General features: G+C 36.3%; 3 protein-coding genes across 3 annotated transcripts in view; 2 read left to right on the top strand and 1 right to left on the bottom strand.

The window, feature by feature from the left end:
• Positions 1–3,398: 3,398 nt before the first annotated feature.
• Positions 3,399–12,171, bottom strand: Membrin (golgi SNAP receptor complex member 2). Its single transcript, XM_028303692.1, has 5 exons — positions 11,922–12,171; positions 11,704–11,809; positions 11,202–11,382; positions 6,203–6,738; positions 3,399–4,046 (listed from the first exon to the last, which is right to left on the bottom strand). Exons 1-4 carry the CDS (start codon positions 12,053–12,055, stop codon positions 6,530–6,532), a joined length of 630 nt encoding a protein of 209 aa, XP_028159493.1. The 5' UTR covers positions 12,056–12,171; the 3' UTR covers positions 3,399–4,046; positions 6,203–6,529.
• The window catches only part of LOC114352185 (multiple C2 and transmembrane domain-containing protein), a 23,996-nt gene continuing 14,576 nt past the window's right edge, over positions 9,148–18,567 (top strand). The window contains exon 1 of the mRNA XM_028303687.1: positions 9,148–9,515. Within this exon, the coding sequence (XP_028159488.1) occupies positions 9,511–9,515 (5 nt within the window). The 5' untranslated portion in view covers positions 9,148–9,510. The remainder of the gene's footprint in view (positions 9,516–18,567) is intronic.
• Positions 12,378–13,461, top strand: M6 (neuronal membrane glycoprotein M6). The gene has a single exon (XM_028303690.1). It carries the CDS (start codon positions 12,505–12,507, stop codon positions 13,252–13,254), a length of 750 nt encoding a protein of 249 aa, XP_028159491.1. The 5' UTR covers positions 12,378–12,504; the 3' UTR covers positions 13,255–13,461.

Raw genomic sequence — 18,567 nt, 5'->3', positions numbered from 1 at the left:
TCTCACTCCTTTATGTCCCCCTTTTCATAACCGCTACCCTACTTATTCCAAAGATGCAAAGGAACGCGTCGAGCGCCGGGTACGGGCCTTGTGTGCTTGCAAGATCTTCCCTAATGCCTAAGCATAAAAAAATAGTTATAACATCTCTAAAAATTCACCTATTCTCATACTCCCTTGTCCTCCCTTTCCTCAACTGTCCTCCATATTCCTAGGTTGCAAATTGCAAAGGAAGGCGCCAAGCGCCGGGCAATGGACGGGTATCCCTACTAGCTAATCCCGAGTGCCCATGGCAGGAATAAATAAATAGATGGAAATCTCTAACTCACCTACCCTCCACCCTTGTCCTCCCTTTCCTCAACCACTGTCCTCCATAATCTCAGGATGCAAAGGAACGTGCCGAGCGCCGAGCACGAGACGAATGTCCTTACGAGCTCATCCCGAGTGCCCAACTGGCCGCCGCCACTGGAGAGGTGCAGGAAGAAAAGCCGCAGCTACCGGGATACCTTGGGACTTATGGCGTCGATTGTAAACAGGTATATTTATTTTATTCAGTATTTACACTTTTTAGGACACATCTCGTTGTACTAGCGGGCTTGATGACAGTAGATATTAACTACATTCTCTGCCCGTTGACCGTTAGTTTCCTGTCTTTCTTCAAACCTCTTTTCACTAGGACATTAATTAATAGAACATAAAGCAACGCAAGCATGTTACCTAGTCTGACATTATCAAATTGATCTCCAAAGTAAGCAAAGCTTTTTTAACATAGATCGATACGAAGCATGGCGATTACTTACCTACAAATTCTTAGTCGAAGAATCATCACCTTGGTATTAGATTTAATCGCTATCGCTACCCTAAATTCTAAAACTGTAGGCTTTTTCTTTACAACTGAATTCGGTTATGTAAATACGTAAAAATGTCCGTAATGCAAGCGGAATGCTCCTACGATTTCTTACACGGAAATGCTGTCTGTTAGCTGAATTTATTACAAAGATTGTAATGAAAATTTATGCTGGCCCAGCACTCAGCCGCGATAGTGTTGAAGACGTTTTTATGGGACGTGCCATTTCCAGAAGGCACAAAGCTTTTTATGCGGAATGCTTCGGTGCAGCTAACAAAGAGAATGTTGTCGAAATTTCGCCAAACGACATTGTTCTACTGCGGCATATCAATGTGTTTACATAATAAAATGCTAATGAGTATCGCCACTGCTGTTCCATATTGGAAATAGGGTTTGCTTTTATGTTTCTTTGTTATTCGATGTAAGGAGGTAGGTAAGATTTTATCTGTTTCGCGTATTTACATAAAGGCTGAGTTTTCACACTTGGTTCTTCTATATTTTTTTTAATAAAATATACTTTTTCACCATTAAACTCCATCTAGTGTTTCAAGCCAGGTAGAGTACATACACGCGGCAAACAACCATCTAATTAAATAATTAAGTAGGTAAAAGTCGGGGGTTAAAAAAGATTCAAATAATTACAATACTGGTAATGATTTTCTTAATGTCAGGTTACCCTTTTACATTCTCATAATTCGTTTTTCACACTCGTTTCCATCTCATTCGAATCTTCATCTACAAATTCTAACCGTTTTTTCTCCACCACAAAGGTGCCAGAGTTCATGCGTCTTGCCCCCGATGCGTACGAGAAAGTCAAGAAGCTTCGTCGCGAAGTTCCCGAGATATCGCCAGCCGCGGTCCGAGTGGCCGAACACCCTGTATTGCCTTCCCCAGAAGTGGATGTCTGCGTCAACCCCCCACCAGAGGCCACCGGGCCTTGTGCGGAGAAGAAGGAAGAGGACGTGGCCTTCGCCTGTCCGCATGTCGAACCTAAGATGCCTTGCTGTGACCCTCATAAGAGACCTACGTGAATTTTAATCTAAATTCTAAACTTTTTAGAGTTTGACTCATTTTGTGTACTTTTATTTTTGATTATTATAATAAATTAACGTTTTCATTTCATGATATTTCATTATCATTTTACTTTGCTAACTTTTCCATTTTCTTCGGAAATTAGAATTACCTTTCATTTATGGCGGGACCCCAAGTTCAGGCCCACTACTAAGAGTAGGCACACCGCTGATTTTTAGTTGGCCGATAGTTGTGCCCGATTTTAAATTGTATGAAGAATCGGCCAAATCGAATCGGCGTAGTGTGCGCACTCCCATACATGCCCATACTGATCAACTGCCCGACTAAACTATCGGCCGACGAAAAATCGACGGTGTGCGCAGTAGCGGCGTAAGGGGGGGGCGGTGGGGGCGGTCCGCCCCGGGTGCCAAGCATCAGGGGGTGACAAAGTCAGGCAGATTAGTACTCACTGACGCATCTGCATGGCAAGGACGGTCGTGATGTCATGACAGGGGGGGTGCCATTGTGGGGTGCCTTAGGCTATAATTTATATTATGACGGGGGGGGGGGGGGTGCCCCCCCGGGTGCCAACCTATGCTACGCCGCCACTGGGTGTGCGCCTACTCTTAGCCATTACTGCGTGGCCTTACCCACAACATTGATCATAAAGACTTCCGCACGAGTGCAAAAGGCCAATTTTTATGCGCGATTAGCAACCCGAGACGGTTCGCACAGGTTTGCGCTACAGTTTTTGTTCATTTTATGGTAGCCTGCAAAAACAAAAAGCTTTTTTATACATTGATGAATATACTGAATCTGTGAAAACATATTTAGGGTCACATTTAGTCTATATCTACATTTAAGTATTATTTAAACCATGTAAAGAATGTAATCTGTTTTGTTTTCCAAATAAATATACTCTTGCTTGAGGAACATAATCCCGTTGATCTCGTCTATTTCGCATCTGATACAGGATGACAGTAGTCAGAAATCCGAGTTCGAACCCCGCCCGCCGCGCTTGACACAATCATGGTTTTCGGTATTTTTTATAACCTATACCTGTTATATCAATGTCACATTCATTTTGTAAACAGTGTTCCTAACTTTTGTTGTTGTAAAAAAAATATAACTCGAAAACTATCAAAAGTCACGGTTATTCGGGTAGCCCTCTATGGTATGGTATGCTCTACCTCTGGGCTTTGGCTTGACACTACTTTTTGGGACACCCTGTATAAGGTATTTGTTTGGACTTTGGATACATGTTTTTGTTTTGTAAGGTAGGCACACAATAGGCATCACAATACACAATAGGTATCTAACTCAAGTAATTTTGGCTAGTAAAATGTTTATCATCATCATTCAAAGGTCACAGGTGAGTTACAACGTCGCGTCGAGAAACTAATATTTATTTAGAATTTAGTCCCTTGACAACCAGTCACTTGAAAAACAACTTTGCATTGTAACAATTTTTTTTATTGGAACGATTGGGGAACTAAGAAATTAAAAATACATTTTAAAAATAATAACATTTATTGGACTTCACCTAGCTATAAATATTTATACAATATTTTACATCGATAATAACAATTATAGTCATATCCACGGGGCTTACTTTAGATCTTGACATCACACAACTTGTATACGTAGTACAAAAAGCTAAATAAGCGATATTATGTAAGTAAATGCTAAATAACAATAAATAATAATAAAATGTAGTAACATAGAAAAGCTCACATGAATCACCGTCCGGTTTCCTATTTTTATTACACACGTCAAAGTAGGTATAAAGGAATGTAAGCAAGACACTTGGTATAAATTCAAAAAAAATAAAAAATTTTGGTCAAAACCTGATGAGATAGTTTAGGTTCAGGCTCGAAACTGGTTATTGTATCAGAAAATACGAGATACATTAATTTGAAATACACAGAAAAACTGGTTATAAAAGTTGCCAATTTAACCTAGCAGACGAAACAAATAAATTCAATGTGTTACTACCCAGTTTTCGATTCCTTTTAGAATACAGGTGCTAAAAATGACAACATTGTTTATTTAATTGTAAAAACCATTAGTGCGCTATTAAACATAAACATGTCAACGTCTGTTCAAAAGATCATAAGAGTGCCATAACAGTGTTCAAAGGTTGAAGATTAAAATGTATTCTACTTAAATAAAGGCATAATGCTACATAACGACGGTTAAGAATCAATACCATCTATCTCAAAAAAGTCAACTTTACAGGAGATAAAAAAAACGTTTCATCGCTTCAGCTTATAAGTTACTAGAAATGTTAAAATCGCTAAAAAAGGTAAATAAATACTGGAAAATGTTATGTAAACTTAGATTGACGTAATATTGCCATATACCAAGATAACCTGAGTTAGATGGTATTGGTTCAAAAGAGTTAAAAAAAATATATTTATCTACTAGATAGGTGCTATTGGACAAAAATAACTAGTAAAAAATCAAGTAGCTTATTAATCAATAACATGAAATGAGGTTGTTAAATACCTTACATTAATTTGTATTTTACAAATGAGGCAAAGAATCATAAAAGTCATGGCATTCTGCTGGTAGAACTAGTTTGATTTCTTGCAGATGTTGGTTTTTTGACGCAGTTATGGCTGTGGCATAAGGCATATCAAAATCTTAGTCAAAATTGTGTTTTACGTTAATAACATTTTCATCCGAAGACCTACTTGTTGGGAAACTCGATTAAGGTCTTTAAACATTGTGTAGAGGTCTTCTAGCGAATGACCATAATATTTTCGGCAAACCGAAGGTGAATTTATCTACTAGATAGGTGCTATTGGACAAAAATAACTAGTAAAAGATCAAGTAGCTTATTAATCAATAACATGAAATGAGGTTGTTAAATACCTTACATTAATTTGTATTTTACAAATGAGGCAAAGAATCATAAAAGTCATGGCATTCTGCTGGTAGAACTAGTTTGATTTCTTGCAGATGTTGGTTTTTTGACGCAGTTATGGCTGTGGCATAAGGCATATCAAAATCTTAGTCAAAATTGTGTTTTACGTTAATAACATTTTCATCCGAAGACCTACTTGTTGGGAAACTCGATTAAGGTCTTTAAACATTGTGTAGAGGTCTTCCAGCGAATGACCATAATATTTTCGGCAAACCGAAGGTGAGTGATGTACCTACTCGCCATTAATTTATATTTATGCAGAATCCTTTCCAATTCTGGAGTTTGGAAGCATTTTGTACAAGCACCTCGATGTACCGATAGTCGATACGGCACCACTGAAGAGACTACAGTAATGCCCAAGTCTCGATCGAATCGAAGTCCACGAACGCCAAGCAAAGGGCAACTTATACTCCTCGGTCTTCTGTATACCTGCCACGTATGGATGTGGTCTTTGCGAAAATTGGCTTGTGCCTGGGAGGCTTAAAGTCATCAAACCTACGCGTGAGACGATTCGTGATGACTCTTGAAAACAGCTTGTAGACATAGCGCAGTAGGGAGATGGGTCTGTAATTCTTCAGTAAAGTGTTATCTCCCTTTTGAAGAAAAGCACCACCATGGTTCTGTTCTATGCCTCTGGCGCTATTCCCTCGGGTAAGACGAAATTAAAAGCCTCTGAAGGATCATCAGTATCGGTGTTCCAATCGCTTTCAGAAGTTCCGAGGTTATTCCGTCATCACCTGGTGCCTTGTTGTTCTTAAGCTGTTTGAGAGTCATTCTAATCTCGTATAGGCTGATATCCGGTATATCTTCGGTATAGTGTCGAGTAATCGAGTTAGCTCAGCTCTTGGATCTGTGGCTTACATATTAACAGGTTTGGCGACCAAAGTATGCCTGTAAAGCCTATCAGTCTCACCCAGAACCTCGGTCACACTACCGTACACCGTCTTTAACTTAGTGAGCTGGCTTAGCTTAACAGAGTTGTCTCTTGCGAACACTTTGGAGCCTTGGTTCCGCTCTATCGCCTTTTGAATAAGAGTACTATTAGTTAAAGTTGTGAACATTTTGTCAACTTTATTTCATGTATTTCTGATTTTCAACTTACAATTATCAAGTTCTCATACGCTATAAATATAATGAAACACGTCTACTGTACAATGAAAGTAAAAAATACTGAATAAAGTAACTTTTTACCACCTTTCTATAATTATTTGAGGAGAGATAGACAATATTGGCAGAAAATTTTTCGTGCTCTTAACATAGGTGGTATTTCTATAGCAAATAACTTTGGAAATACAGTGAATATTGAGATAAGAGTGTGAACAACCTGTGCCAAATTGGACTTTAAATCTATTGGCATTAAAAAGTGAAAACCGCCAAAACTTGAGATAGATGGTATTGATTCTTAACCGTCGATAACGTATTGTAATTCCTAAGGCCGTATTCTGAAACAAAACTTGATTCAAGCATAGATTAAAGATTGCAATCTGTGTAATTTTTAACAAAATTTTAAAATTCGGTCAATTACAATTTAATTCTTGAGTTTATACGATGGTCATAATAAATCCTTCGATTTTTTTAAAATTCTGAGCAATAAATACTGTTCTTGTCAAAAATGACCTCTACTCGAACAAAACAAAAAACAAACATAGGTAGGTACTTAATTTATAAATGATTTTGTACCACAAGTCATTCAATATAAATGTCGCTTGTTTGAAGATGAACTCAAATAACTTAAAGGCACTTAACTACGTAAGGTATACAATAACCAGGACGATTACAGCCAAAGTGACGAACATTCCGCCGAATAGTACGTATTTGTCCTGCGCCACCCTTCGCTCTATCAGGGAGATGGTAGCGTTGGACAGCCCCACTGTGTTGGCCAGGTCGATCAGCCTTCTGTGCGCGCCTTTGAGCGTTTCCCTGTTGTATCGCAACGTGTCCAATATGTTAGAACCTGGTAAACAAAATTAATCGAGTTAGTTTTGTAAAAAAAAAAACAAAATGTAATAAGCGACAGACAATCACGGAGAATCACATCCTCGTATACAATTCGCACCTTTGGTTCAAGGGCACAATTGAAACGTTTTAATGTAACAAAATGGCTTAAATTATTATAGTCTCTATTTTATTGTATGCAAATGGAAACTGTAAAAATCAATTAATTTCATCATCATCATCATCATCATTTCAGTCATAGGAGGTCCACCGCTGAACATAGGCATCCCCCAATGATTTCCACAATAATTGCCGGTTAGTAGCGGCCTGTTATTTAACGTAAAAGTGCTTTTTTTAAGCCTATTTACAGAAATAAATGAGTTTTATGAGGTTTAACGCCTTCCTGCTATATGAGATCGTACCTTTATGAGATCGTAGTCAAAATAAACTTCATCACGCCCTTGTTTTACCGAAGGTACGATATAGGAAGTAGCTAACTAAAACTTCGAATTAAAGACACCTAGATTCAAGTGAATCTAGAACAAATCGTTCTCTTAATGTATTAAACCAAGACTTGGAACTGATTTCAAGGCGAATTACTTTAACCACTACGCCAATTTAAAAGGTCGTATATCTATAAAAGGCGCAACGAAGATTTAATACATGTATAAATTGATTAAAACCTGAGGAAAAAATAAGTTAAAGAAGCAAAGTCCATAGGTAATTTAAGGCAATAAAACGTAGGTATACCCACGTTCGTTTTATTATTTGAATATATTTATAGCTACATTCCACTTGCACCACAAACATGTATTTAACAACCTCCTGATGTAGCAAGGACGTCTTAATTGCCCTTTTAGCTCGGAAACAATAGATAGGTGTAAGTGAGAGATGTCTTATCTTTAAATCGTTTTAAATTACGTTTTAATACAATGATCTTGCAACAGCAAATTAATTTTCCATTGTTTATTTCATTTTGACAACCATAACAAAGTAACATTGACCGTTTAAATTATAAAGTAAACGCTAGAAATAACACCAAAGTCCATGATATTGAATTCTAAAAATAAACTAGAATCTGCTTAGCCGGAAACCAAGACTACCTAACATAGCGAAAATTAAAATACTCATTAAGTAGGAAGCAATGTTTCCTGGCGGAGACTGTTCAAGTTAACGTTGAATATTAATTAGCTTTGGCGAATACAGCGTTAAGAATCTACTAAACTAATGCAATATAGCGCATAGATAGGCTTCATTACTATAATTTATTCTAATAGCGCGCATTTTTATCAACCTTCAGACGGTATCAGCGTCGAGATTGTTTTAAAAATGTTATTTCTATTTTATCATTTTCTTTATAAGGTTTTCAATTTGTTACGAATACCATAGGACTCGTTCAGTGAAGGCCTTTGCCCTGAACTCTGAGCGTTGCAATCCCCTCTTACTAATTAGGTAAAATAGTGTCCTTGCTGCACTTTGCATTTCTTAATTGACCTTCTGTGTATAAAATAAGCGTTTTATTATTGCAAAAATACACTCTGGGACATTGGAATACTTGTACGGTCGACAGCAATCAGACTTAACATTTTTGTTGCATAATGGCACATTTTACAGCTTGGTTTAGCTTGGTATGCTGTCTGTACATACATTCTGCACTTTCCGACCTTTGCCCTAAGTGAAGAACTATTTCGCTTGGAGTGTCTCAATGGTGTAATTAGATGTTGTGAGCAATTATTGTGTTGTGTCGCGTGACAAGGGATAACTGAGCCAAATTATGGCCTGGCACATCGCAAACGTGTGTTGGAAAAAATGTACCATAATTAAAAAACGAGACAGAACGATGGGAACTGCATTGTAATGGCAATGATGTGTATAAAAAGTTCAATTGTTACAACTTTGCGCAATATAATTTGTATCTTAATTATTTATTAGCATCACGTGTTTATTTTGTTGCTGTCAAATAAGCAATATCGAGTTTTCTGGAAGAGATCGCTTGCTAGCATTATGACAATCAATTGTACAGTTGAGTTCATAAATATATTGGCAGTGCCAATATTTCAAAATGTTGTTAGCGTTTTAACGATCATATCTTTCAATACAAACATCAATAAAATGTGATCATATTAACTGTTCATTAACATGTTCCGGTAGCACAGACCTAGTATTGACTGCGCTACTGCGCTATAATATTTTGAAACATTGAGCATTGCCAATATATGAACTCGACTGTACCATTCCATCAACCTAACCTAAGGTCTAACTTAATTTAACCCTTACCATTTGTTTGAATATTTATTACCTTTAAACCGATACATTGTTTACTGTTAGGCCGGCAAAAATTAGCATAACCAGTCTATTCCAAATCACGCTCAAAGTCAATGCAAAACTAATGTAGGAAGAACTCGGCGAGCTGCCGTAAACATTTTTTACGATACCTTTATTATATTATCATTCGTTTCTCAGTTATTAGTCTGGTAAACACGGCGGAGGCAATACAACTCGTTGCCATGTTTTAATCATCATAATAATCTTATACGGCAAACGTGAGTCCAGTCAAGGAGTTGCTATGAATCGGATAGCGTGTTCGCTTTTTATTTGCCGAGTTACCTCCGTTCCACGTACGATAGGTTATTGAGAAATAAGCAACGTTTAACTCGATCTTGAATGTAGCCGTCCTAGGTTGTGATCGTGCTGTCGTTGCCTTACACTTCACTTTCGTTGGACAGTTGTGATGTGATAAGAACAAACAAACATTGTGCTTGTGCTGTGTCGTGTACTTTATTTCTTCAGAATGTGGTAAGTTTTTAATCTATAGTATTTTACAGTTATTTGGTTTTATCTAACACAGAAATACAGTAGGTATACAAACTTTTTGTAAACTTCACCGAACTTGGCACAATTTTCAAGGTTCTTTTAACATAAACAATAAAACCGGAATGCCAATCGCTCACTGTAACGAAACTATTCGAAAGCCGATATAGGTACTTGTACATAACACCGTCATTCAATTACATGTTAATGGTAATCGAGGTATTGTTTTTAACTTCGTGTTAATCACGGAGATTGCGTGTTAAGTAGGTAATTTGTTTCGGAAAATATCGTCAGAGTAGATGGTCAGCCGGCGACCGGTATAACACCATGGGCTCTTCGCGAATGACGTCACACGCCTACGCAATACCATTATATTGACGATCAATGGTTTTTTTAACCAAAGTTGTGTACAATCCTCCGACAGTGTGTCAGATTATAGCATGTTTTTTGCAAAATCATACTTAATTATATTTTCCACTAGCTTTCCGCCCGCGGCTTCGCCCGCGTGGAATTTTGTCTGTCACAGAAAAACTTTATCGCGCGCGTCCCTGTTTCAAAAACCGGGATAAAAACTATCCTATGTTCTTTCCCGGGACACCAACTATCTCTATGCCAAATTTCATCAAAATCGGTTGCGAGGTTTAAGCGGGAAAGCGTAACAGACAGACAGACAGACAGACAGACAGACAGACAGACAGACAGACAGAGTTACTTTCGCATTTATAATATTAGTTGGGAAGTTGGGATAAGTTGGGATACACTCATATTCCTCGCGATTTACATTATTAAGTAAGTTAGTAGTACATGCACAGAACGGAGAACCCACACAAGTGATATTGCTAATCAATATTGTCAATTTATTAAAAACTAGCTGACCCGGCGAACTTTGTTCCGCCTTAATGGCAATAAATAAGCAGACTTTTTTTATTTCGAACGGGATAAAAGTATCCTATGTCCTTCTCCTGGCTCTAAACTACCTCCCTGACTATTTTCAGCTAAATCGGTTCAGCCGTTCTTGAGTTATAAGTGGAGTAACTAACACGACTTTCTTTTATATATATAGATAGGTATAATTTACATATTGTAATAAATTCAACTAGATGGTTTCAATAAGCAAAAACCTGTTTTTAATAAATTTACACATAAATACAACCACAGTAATGACTAAGTAAGTTAATATGAGTTAGACCATAATATGAAAAAATATCATTATTTATTGTTATAATAATAAATCAAGTAAATAAATAATCTACTGTAACATGATTTCATTGAACTAGATAGAACAATACTGTTGAGAAATGATGAACAAGTACCTCTTTGAATTGGTGCATGTCTAAAAATTGTTTTCTGAAATCTCATTCAAAATTAGCTCCAAACTTAATCATTGATTGAAGCCTGTGATTAGTTTCTTGACTGTACATAGATTCACATTTGAGTATAAGAATATGCATACTATAATGCACACAGACTACTGTTTCTAATTTACCAGAGGCAAAGAAAGGATTTGCTCATACTAGCCAGACAAAATGGTGGATGCCTGATTTGTATTTATCCTTTAGTTGCCTTTTACCCCATAGTCACCTTTTACTACGTTCATAGGAAGATTAGGAGTGGAAACCTAAGATTTGTGTCAATTCTGTTGTAGTTATTGACGTAAAATCAAACACTGACCTGTATGTAACATCTCATCAACGTTTCTGTGTGAATTGACAAGCGACGTCTGCTCTTGAGCCATGTAGTCCACCGTGATGGCGGTGTGGTCGTGACCGAACCTTCGGCTTAGGAGCTGTTCTCGGTCTGCTAACTCTTGCTCCCTCCTCCGTCTTTTATTCTGTGCGTTTACTAATGAGGCCTGTGGAAAGAGTGTTGCTATATTTTTCTAATTAAAAAGGTTTATTAATAAGGCTAGACTTACTATATACAGTAAGTACAAAAAAAATCTATATTTGAAATAAGTTTCTAGTTCTCCCAGGTGTGGATAGCTACAGTAATAAATAAGTTTTTACTTTAAAAATCTATGTTTTTGAAACTTGAAAATCTTTCAACTTATCTATTTAAAATATCACTAAAACATCTTAAGTAGGTATTGAAAACATAATCTTATCAAAAGTTTTATAATGAGTATTATGTACAAGTATAAAATTTCTAAAATGAACTTGTTTAGTGCATGCACCTGTATGTGTTTATTGTCATATTTCAGTTGGTCCACTCTCATCTTGGCCATTGGTCTTTGATTGATTGGTGTCTTGAAAACGAATATATCCAACTTCTCGCAGTTCCTATAATTAACACAAATATAATCATTAGTACAGATTGTAGTGTACTTTAATGCTGTGGATAGGTTTTATTAGTATTATATCAACGATTTGGAAAGAATATAAGGTAACTTACGCGTTAACAGCATTAATTTTTGATTGAATTGCATTTTCGATGTCGTCAGTGTTCGTTGGTTCTTTTTCTAACCTATGAAATAGATCTGAAGCTTCCTGTAGTAATTGATTTGTTTGATGATATAAAACTTCCATTTCTACAATTCTTCTATTCAAATTTCTATAATAATTTCATGAATTTTAATTATTTTAGAATCAAATCTCAACTCTCAACTCTACGGGATTTGACGTTTTGTTTTATTGACGTCTGTCGGTCTGTCAAACAGAAAATGAGTGTCATTTTTGACGTGGCGTTAAAATGCGTTCGGATACACGCTCGTATCGGATACTGATACCGATATATCAGTACGCGCCTGACGCATCTATAACCGTGGCATTATTTTAACCTGTAGTACTCGCGTTTATTATCTGTGAATTAATGTCAAATTTATCAGCCATTTAAAAAATTTAAAAAATAAAAAAACTTTCTCTTTGTGTGTGACAGATGTGGTTGGTTTTCGACGGAATTTTACGATTATTTAATTCTAATTTAATACGTACAACAGTGATTTTGTGATAAATTCTTATTAGAATTTCAACAAACAATGGGTGACGCTTGCCAAAAATGTATGACGAGGGTTCCTCATGCTACCCTCATCGCGACTATTATGTGTTGTTTGGGCGTGGGGGTTTTTTGTGGCACCATGTATCGAGGGTCTTCTCTCTCCATACTCATGTTTGATGAAGTATTCCACTTCCGTTTGATATGGATCGAGGCTCTGCAAATGATATTTATAGTTGGAAGCGCTTGCATGGCAGCCCTTGGATTCATGCTATTGTGTTTGGGTTGCCTAACAACAGGTGCCACAAGACAGAGAGTGTACCGAGTTTGGAGAGCAAGAGTCGGCGGACGGATATCATGCGCTGTCTTCATGATAATTACTTACATTCTGACGTTTACTTGGATTATTTTACTAGGTTTCCTAGTAATAACGACATTCCTCTTCACTGTCTTCTGGAAATTGTGTTCCAAACCAGACAATATAAAGTTATTGACATGCATCGACTTCACCCAGTTTGACTTCCTATTTCCGTCTACTGTGAAACAAGAGGATATGAGGATTTGTGAAGCTCAAAGAATGAAACTGTTCTGTAAAGATTATGTTGAAAAGGCAGAATTCATGTTTATTCTGGCGATGGTTTCATGCATACTGGTGATACTGAGCTTGGTACATTACCTGATGTGCTTGTCAGCAAATTACGCACATATTCGAGACCACGAGAAGTTCCAGGAGCTGCAAGAGCTCCAGTACCTCACCAACCCGGACCTGCACGCCTCTAAAGATCGTTTCTAGTATATGGCCCGCGCACCTCTACTGCGCTCCCTCGAGGCCACAACTAAAATGTGACACAATGAGAAACAGTTCAGATCAATGACCAAGTAGAAGTGTTCACTGACAAATTCAAACCCCAAAAGACTGATGCCCAGTGTATGGGCTATTTCAAACCTAGTTAAGATTGGATACTACTTTGTACAGAAACATATCTAAGTTTTTTTACATTTGTATTTTATGTAAGGCAGCAACAAATTTTTTTTTGATAGTGTGACTTGTATATGACCTCTTTTCTACAGTTTTCTTTGTAGTCCTAAAAGTAAATGACTGTAGCAGTATTAAAAATATGTTTTTTTCTTGAATTTACATAAAGTGTTCATTTTTAACATTCCCTTAGATTGTAATTGATATATTGACAATTGGCCCAGAATTTATGTTTAATAGGTGCTTATCAAATTATTTTGTGACTGTTAGTTTATTTCCATAATGTTAGTAACTTGTATTGTTAGAATAAATTGGTTATTCCCAGTTCTTAAATAAATGTAATTATGTAAGTGCTCATGACTAAATATGTGTCATGTGTAGGAAGTATGATTCACCATCGTATAATCCTGTCCTGGTACTTTAATTTCAATTTGTGTGTAGTTTCATCATTTGAGACTTATAAAGCTGTTGTTAGTTTAACATTTTATTATTTAGAATGTTTAATGAACCATGTAACTTGCTGATTTTGTTAATTTGCCCTGAAACTGATTTATCGTCAAATTTTGCTATTTCATCAAAATCTGATTAATGTTCAAATTACAGTACAATTGTAAATCAGTAGATAATTTTGTAACCAGTTAATTAGTGATATAAAATAAATGTTTACTTAGTAAAATATTTTGTAGCAATATGTAACTTAAATCATATTGTTTTGCATTTATGATTCATTTTTGAGAACACAAATTATTTATAAGTTAGAAGAATGCACACTTAGTAACAGACTGATTTAATTTTGACTGTCTTGACTTGATTTGATACTTGTGTATCATTTTCATTTCCAATCATTAAATAATAAATTAATTATAGTAATAAAAGAAAGTGTATTTAATCATTAAAGTAGGTTACTGATTTAATTCATAATTATATGTATTGCTGCACATTTTAAGTAATCTTTAAGAGTAAGAAGTATGTTTAGTAATATTTAAGGTAAGATTTTTTATTAAATAAATGTTAATTTTTATTACATTTTTATTTTATTATGTCCTAGATAAAGTTATAATTCCGAAAGGCTTTCGCATCGGTGTTTTTTGTCTGATTATTAGAGTTACTTCGTTCCGTAATCGTATCGGATCGATGGCACCCGGCCCCTGGTCTATGGCATGAGACCTACATCAAGACGTGCGCCCGCGCCGGCCGGCTAACGGAAATGCGCTCTAGCCTTTGTAGACCTTTGTGCAATTCACTGTTTCACGTCATGTATATTGTTGCCTTATGTGGTTTTGTAGGCGTCATAACTAAATTACTTTTGAAAAACTACCACATACGTACGAACCTAGCCTAAGTAAGGCAGCAGTGACAGTAGTTCTGTAGAAGTATAACACGAAGTCCTAACATAGGTTATGAAAGAATACAATGTATTGTGTAAACAATAATAATAGTTGTAGCTCAAGGAATGAAAATTTATTAAGTATTTCAACGAAAATTTACTTAGATAAAATTAGATTCACACACAATCCTACTTATTATACCGCCCATGGAAGTTTCCAATTAAATAATCTCCCTCCCTCCTTTAGGTCAAAACATTTGCACTCATTAAATTACGTGACATCGCAAATTAAGTGCGAGACGCGGGTGTATAATAGGTAGGATGTGACTTCAATTCAGCTGATTTATATCCTCTTGTCATGGTGTTCCGAGGTGAAAAGAGGACGCTAAAAGTTCCACTTTTTTCACCAGCTGGGTGACAAAGTGGAATAAGTAGGTACCTACCTAAACCTATGAACAGTGGATAACAAAAGCGTGCTAAAAGCAATTTATAGGAACGCGAGTACTTAATTTCGTTAGTCTTTCGTTTTTCTTTTGTAACATTAGACACAAATCATACAGAATTACAGATATACACGGTGTCCCAAAAAGTAGTGTCAAGCCGAAGCCCAGAGGTAGAGCATCGCTAGGGCTACCCAAATCACCGTGACTTTTGATAGTTTAACAACATACAGGATTTTAGTTTACATTCATGTTATGGATATAAATACTTCTGAATCAGCTAGGCCTAGTATTCATCTAATAATAATAAAGAAATCAGGCATGTAACTTGACTATTCGCGCCACAGTGACCAAAAAAGTGCCTAAGCACAGAAAAGAACAAATCATAACTCGAAAACTATCAAAAATCGCGGGACATACAATGGGGCTGATTTGGATAGCCCTAGTGACTGGACTTCGGATTGACACTACTTTTTGGGACACCCTGTATAATTATTAGGTATCTGGTGCTTACGTGTAGGTATTTACGATGAAATTGTACCAGAGCCCCGATTACGGTAACTTTTATAACGTCTACAATCCAGATGCGTTTCTGATTCTGCGATACGATTGGTCAAAACAGCTGACGTACGCTGTTGAACGACCAATCGTATCGCAGAATCGAGAAGCGTGTCTGGATTGTTGACGTTAAAAATTACCGTGATCGGGGCTCAGGATGTCAAACAAATCAGATACAAGGTAGGTACACATTGTAAACATACCTACATGATTGCTCATTTGCTTGCAGGCATCCATCATCATTGTTTTAATGATTTAATGCGTCTTTCAAAGGTTTTAATTAGTTACCTCGTGGGGTAAAGTTTACTTTTTGCTTGTACCTACCTACAATCGGGTTAATTCACAGTACAAGTGTACAAGTACATTTTCCTTAACTTTGGCGAAGGACCTTTCGTTTCAAAACTTAAAATTTCCTACATTGGTAAGTAGGTAACAATACGTATTACTCGTATCTACCAATTAATTTCAAAGCTTTGAAAGGCTTATTTAAATTCGCAAAAAAGTAGTGATGTGTGTGTGTTTAATCATAACAAGTGACATTTAATTTTACCTCGATGGCCCTTTCGAAGCGTCAACATCCAAGTTGAAGGGCAGCGAGTCGAAATGCGCGACTATCAGGAACTACCTATCTCCAAGGTCCTCAGACAGGATGCTCCGTGTAGTACACCGACCTTTCGCGCGTGTCAAGTGTAAGTTCAGACGGCGCATCAAGGTAACCAATGGCGCCTTATGTGATTGTAAAAAGGTGTGATTTGCAACAAAAATGTAGAGTCTGATGTGCTATCAAGTGTACTTAATATTTATGTAAGTGATTAATCGTATAAGGAGATAATAAGTAGACATGTTAATTTGTTTCCTTAATTAAGTGTAAGCAAAGAAAATAGTTTTCAGGCAAAACAATTTCTTCTTAAAGCTTAATCTATTTATTTGGCTGTTTAAGAATGTGTGGTTGGTGTGTGGCAATTTTTCTAGAAGTAATTTGTGTTGTTTTTTAAGTACTAAAGGCGGGTTTCATTTGTTTTTCATAAGGTTGCTACTTAATAAAAAAAGATAAGGGCAATTAAGTATATCTAATCTCTGACTCCGTCTAAGATCTGTCTACATAATATTTGAGTATAAACTTAGCTGAATCTATCAATGTCTGACTCGTGGTCTTAGTATTTATTATTAGCAATGGCCTAACCACTTAGTACAAGGCGAACATGACCTAAAAATGTCATAATTGCGATTGAACCTGCGACCCTCGCTCCCTGACGCATATTACGATAATATATCTCTCCGGAGTAGGCAGTGCAGCGCAACAGCGGTTGCAATAGGAAATAAGTAGATAAGCAAGGTTTTTTTATTTCTCACATTTCAGTAGCCTTGGCATTATCAAATCAATAAGTGTTTTTCAAAAGATACCTAAGTTAAAGACATACCTCTAACGTCATTGGTCATGTATTGTTAGAACGACACGCAGTCCCCATCCCCATACAAGTTACTATGGGCGAGTGATATTTGATGTCACTCTCAGCTATTCCATACAAAGTTTAAACACTTGTAACTTTTTATTCCAGTCTGATTTTAATACTACTTAGTTTTTCAGAAATCCTATGATTTAAATAAATTGTTTAATTAAACATAATTTATTTACTTTTAAAATCGATGCATAAGTATTTTGTGTGGTTTCGTACCAAAACTCTATCAACACTATTTTCCTCGTTGCGTTTCGACCAACATAGCGATGCGCATTTCAAAACCAAACTCAGGGGGAAAATTTGCCCTCACCCAGCACGTGAGATCTGAGTATAAAATTAATTAACTTCGATACCTACTTGGTTCATACTTATTGAACATAATACTTAGGTTGCTATGACTAACTTAAAAACGTCAATAGATAGCATTGTATTTATTGCAATACTCGTAGGAACTATTTAAAACTGACAAATGAAAGGAATTCAAAATGGCACTATAATGCAGTCTTATTGCTAGATAGCGATCTCTTCCAGACAACCCAGAGAAAACAGTTGTTTGGGAAAAAAGGAAAGGAAATGTTTATATGTATAATTTGACCCCATTCGTCCAAAAGGCTTCGTTATTTTACAATCAAAGGTATTGCTTTTTTAAAATTACCTAGATATCGTGACACCGCTAGCGCAATAATTGTCAATGGAAAAATCACGGATATTTCCGGTTTTGAATCGCAAGCAACAGAAATCAAATTAGCTAATTAAAATCTAAGGAGGACATTTTGTCTTTGTTCTGCATTACGGTAAAAGAATTAAAAAAGCTCTTTTCTTAAGCGTTTTGCGTAAAGAAAATTTCCGTTTTCCCCTAACGATGACGTCATGTTGACTCTCATTAATGACGTAGGTAGGTACGCGTGTAAGGTAAACATTCAAACCAGTTACATACCTACAGATGTAGAGTGGTTACATTGGATGAATGACGTTAGATATTATAGTTTATTTTGCTACTTTAGTCAGGACTCTCACTCTAGTCTACACCCTATTTACTTATTATTTATTCTATATTATGTATTCTATCTGTGTCTTCCTATGCAATAGTTTTTATTTTGTGTTGACTTTTAACGAAATATTTTTTGCAGGCTCACGTTTATTCTTTACTAGCTGACCCGGCGAACTTTGTTCCGCCTTAATGGCAATAAATAAGCAGACTTTTTATATATTTCGAACGGGATAAAAAGTATCCTATGTCCTTCTCCTGGCTCTAGGGAGGTACCCTGACAATTTTCAGCTAAATCGGTTCAGCCGTTCTTGAGTTATAAGCGAAGTAACTAACACGACTTTCTTTTATATATAT

Source organism: Ostrinia furnacalis, unplaced genomic scaffold, assembly GCF_004193835.3.
Source record: "Ostrinia furnacalis isolate ACB-3 unplaced genomic scaffold, ASM419383v2 OfSCF1268, whole genome shotgun sequence".
NCBI lineage: Eukaryota > Metazoa > Arthropoda > Insecta > Lepidoptera > Crambidae > Ostrinia > Ostrinia furnacalis.
The sequence above is the reverse complement of the archived record's forward strand: the minus strand, read 5'-3'. Positions and strand labels throughout refer to the sequence as shown.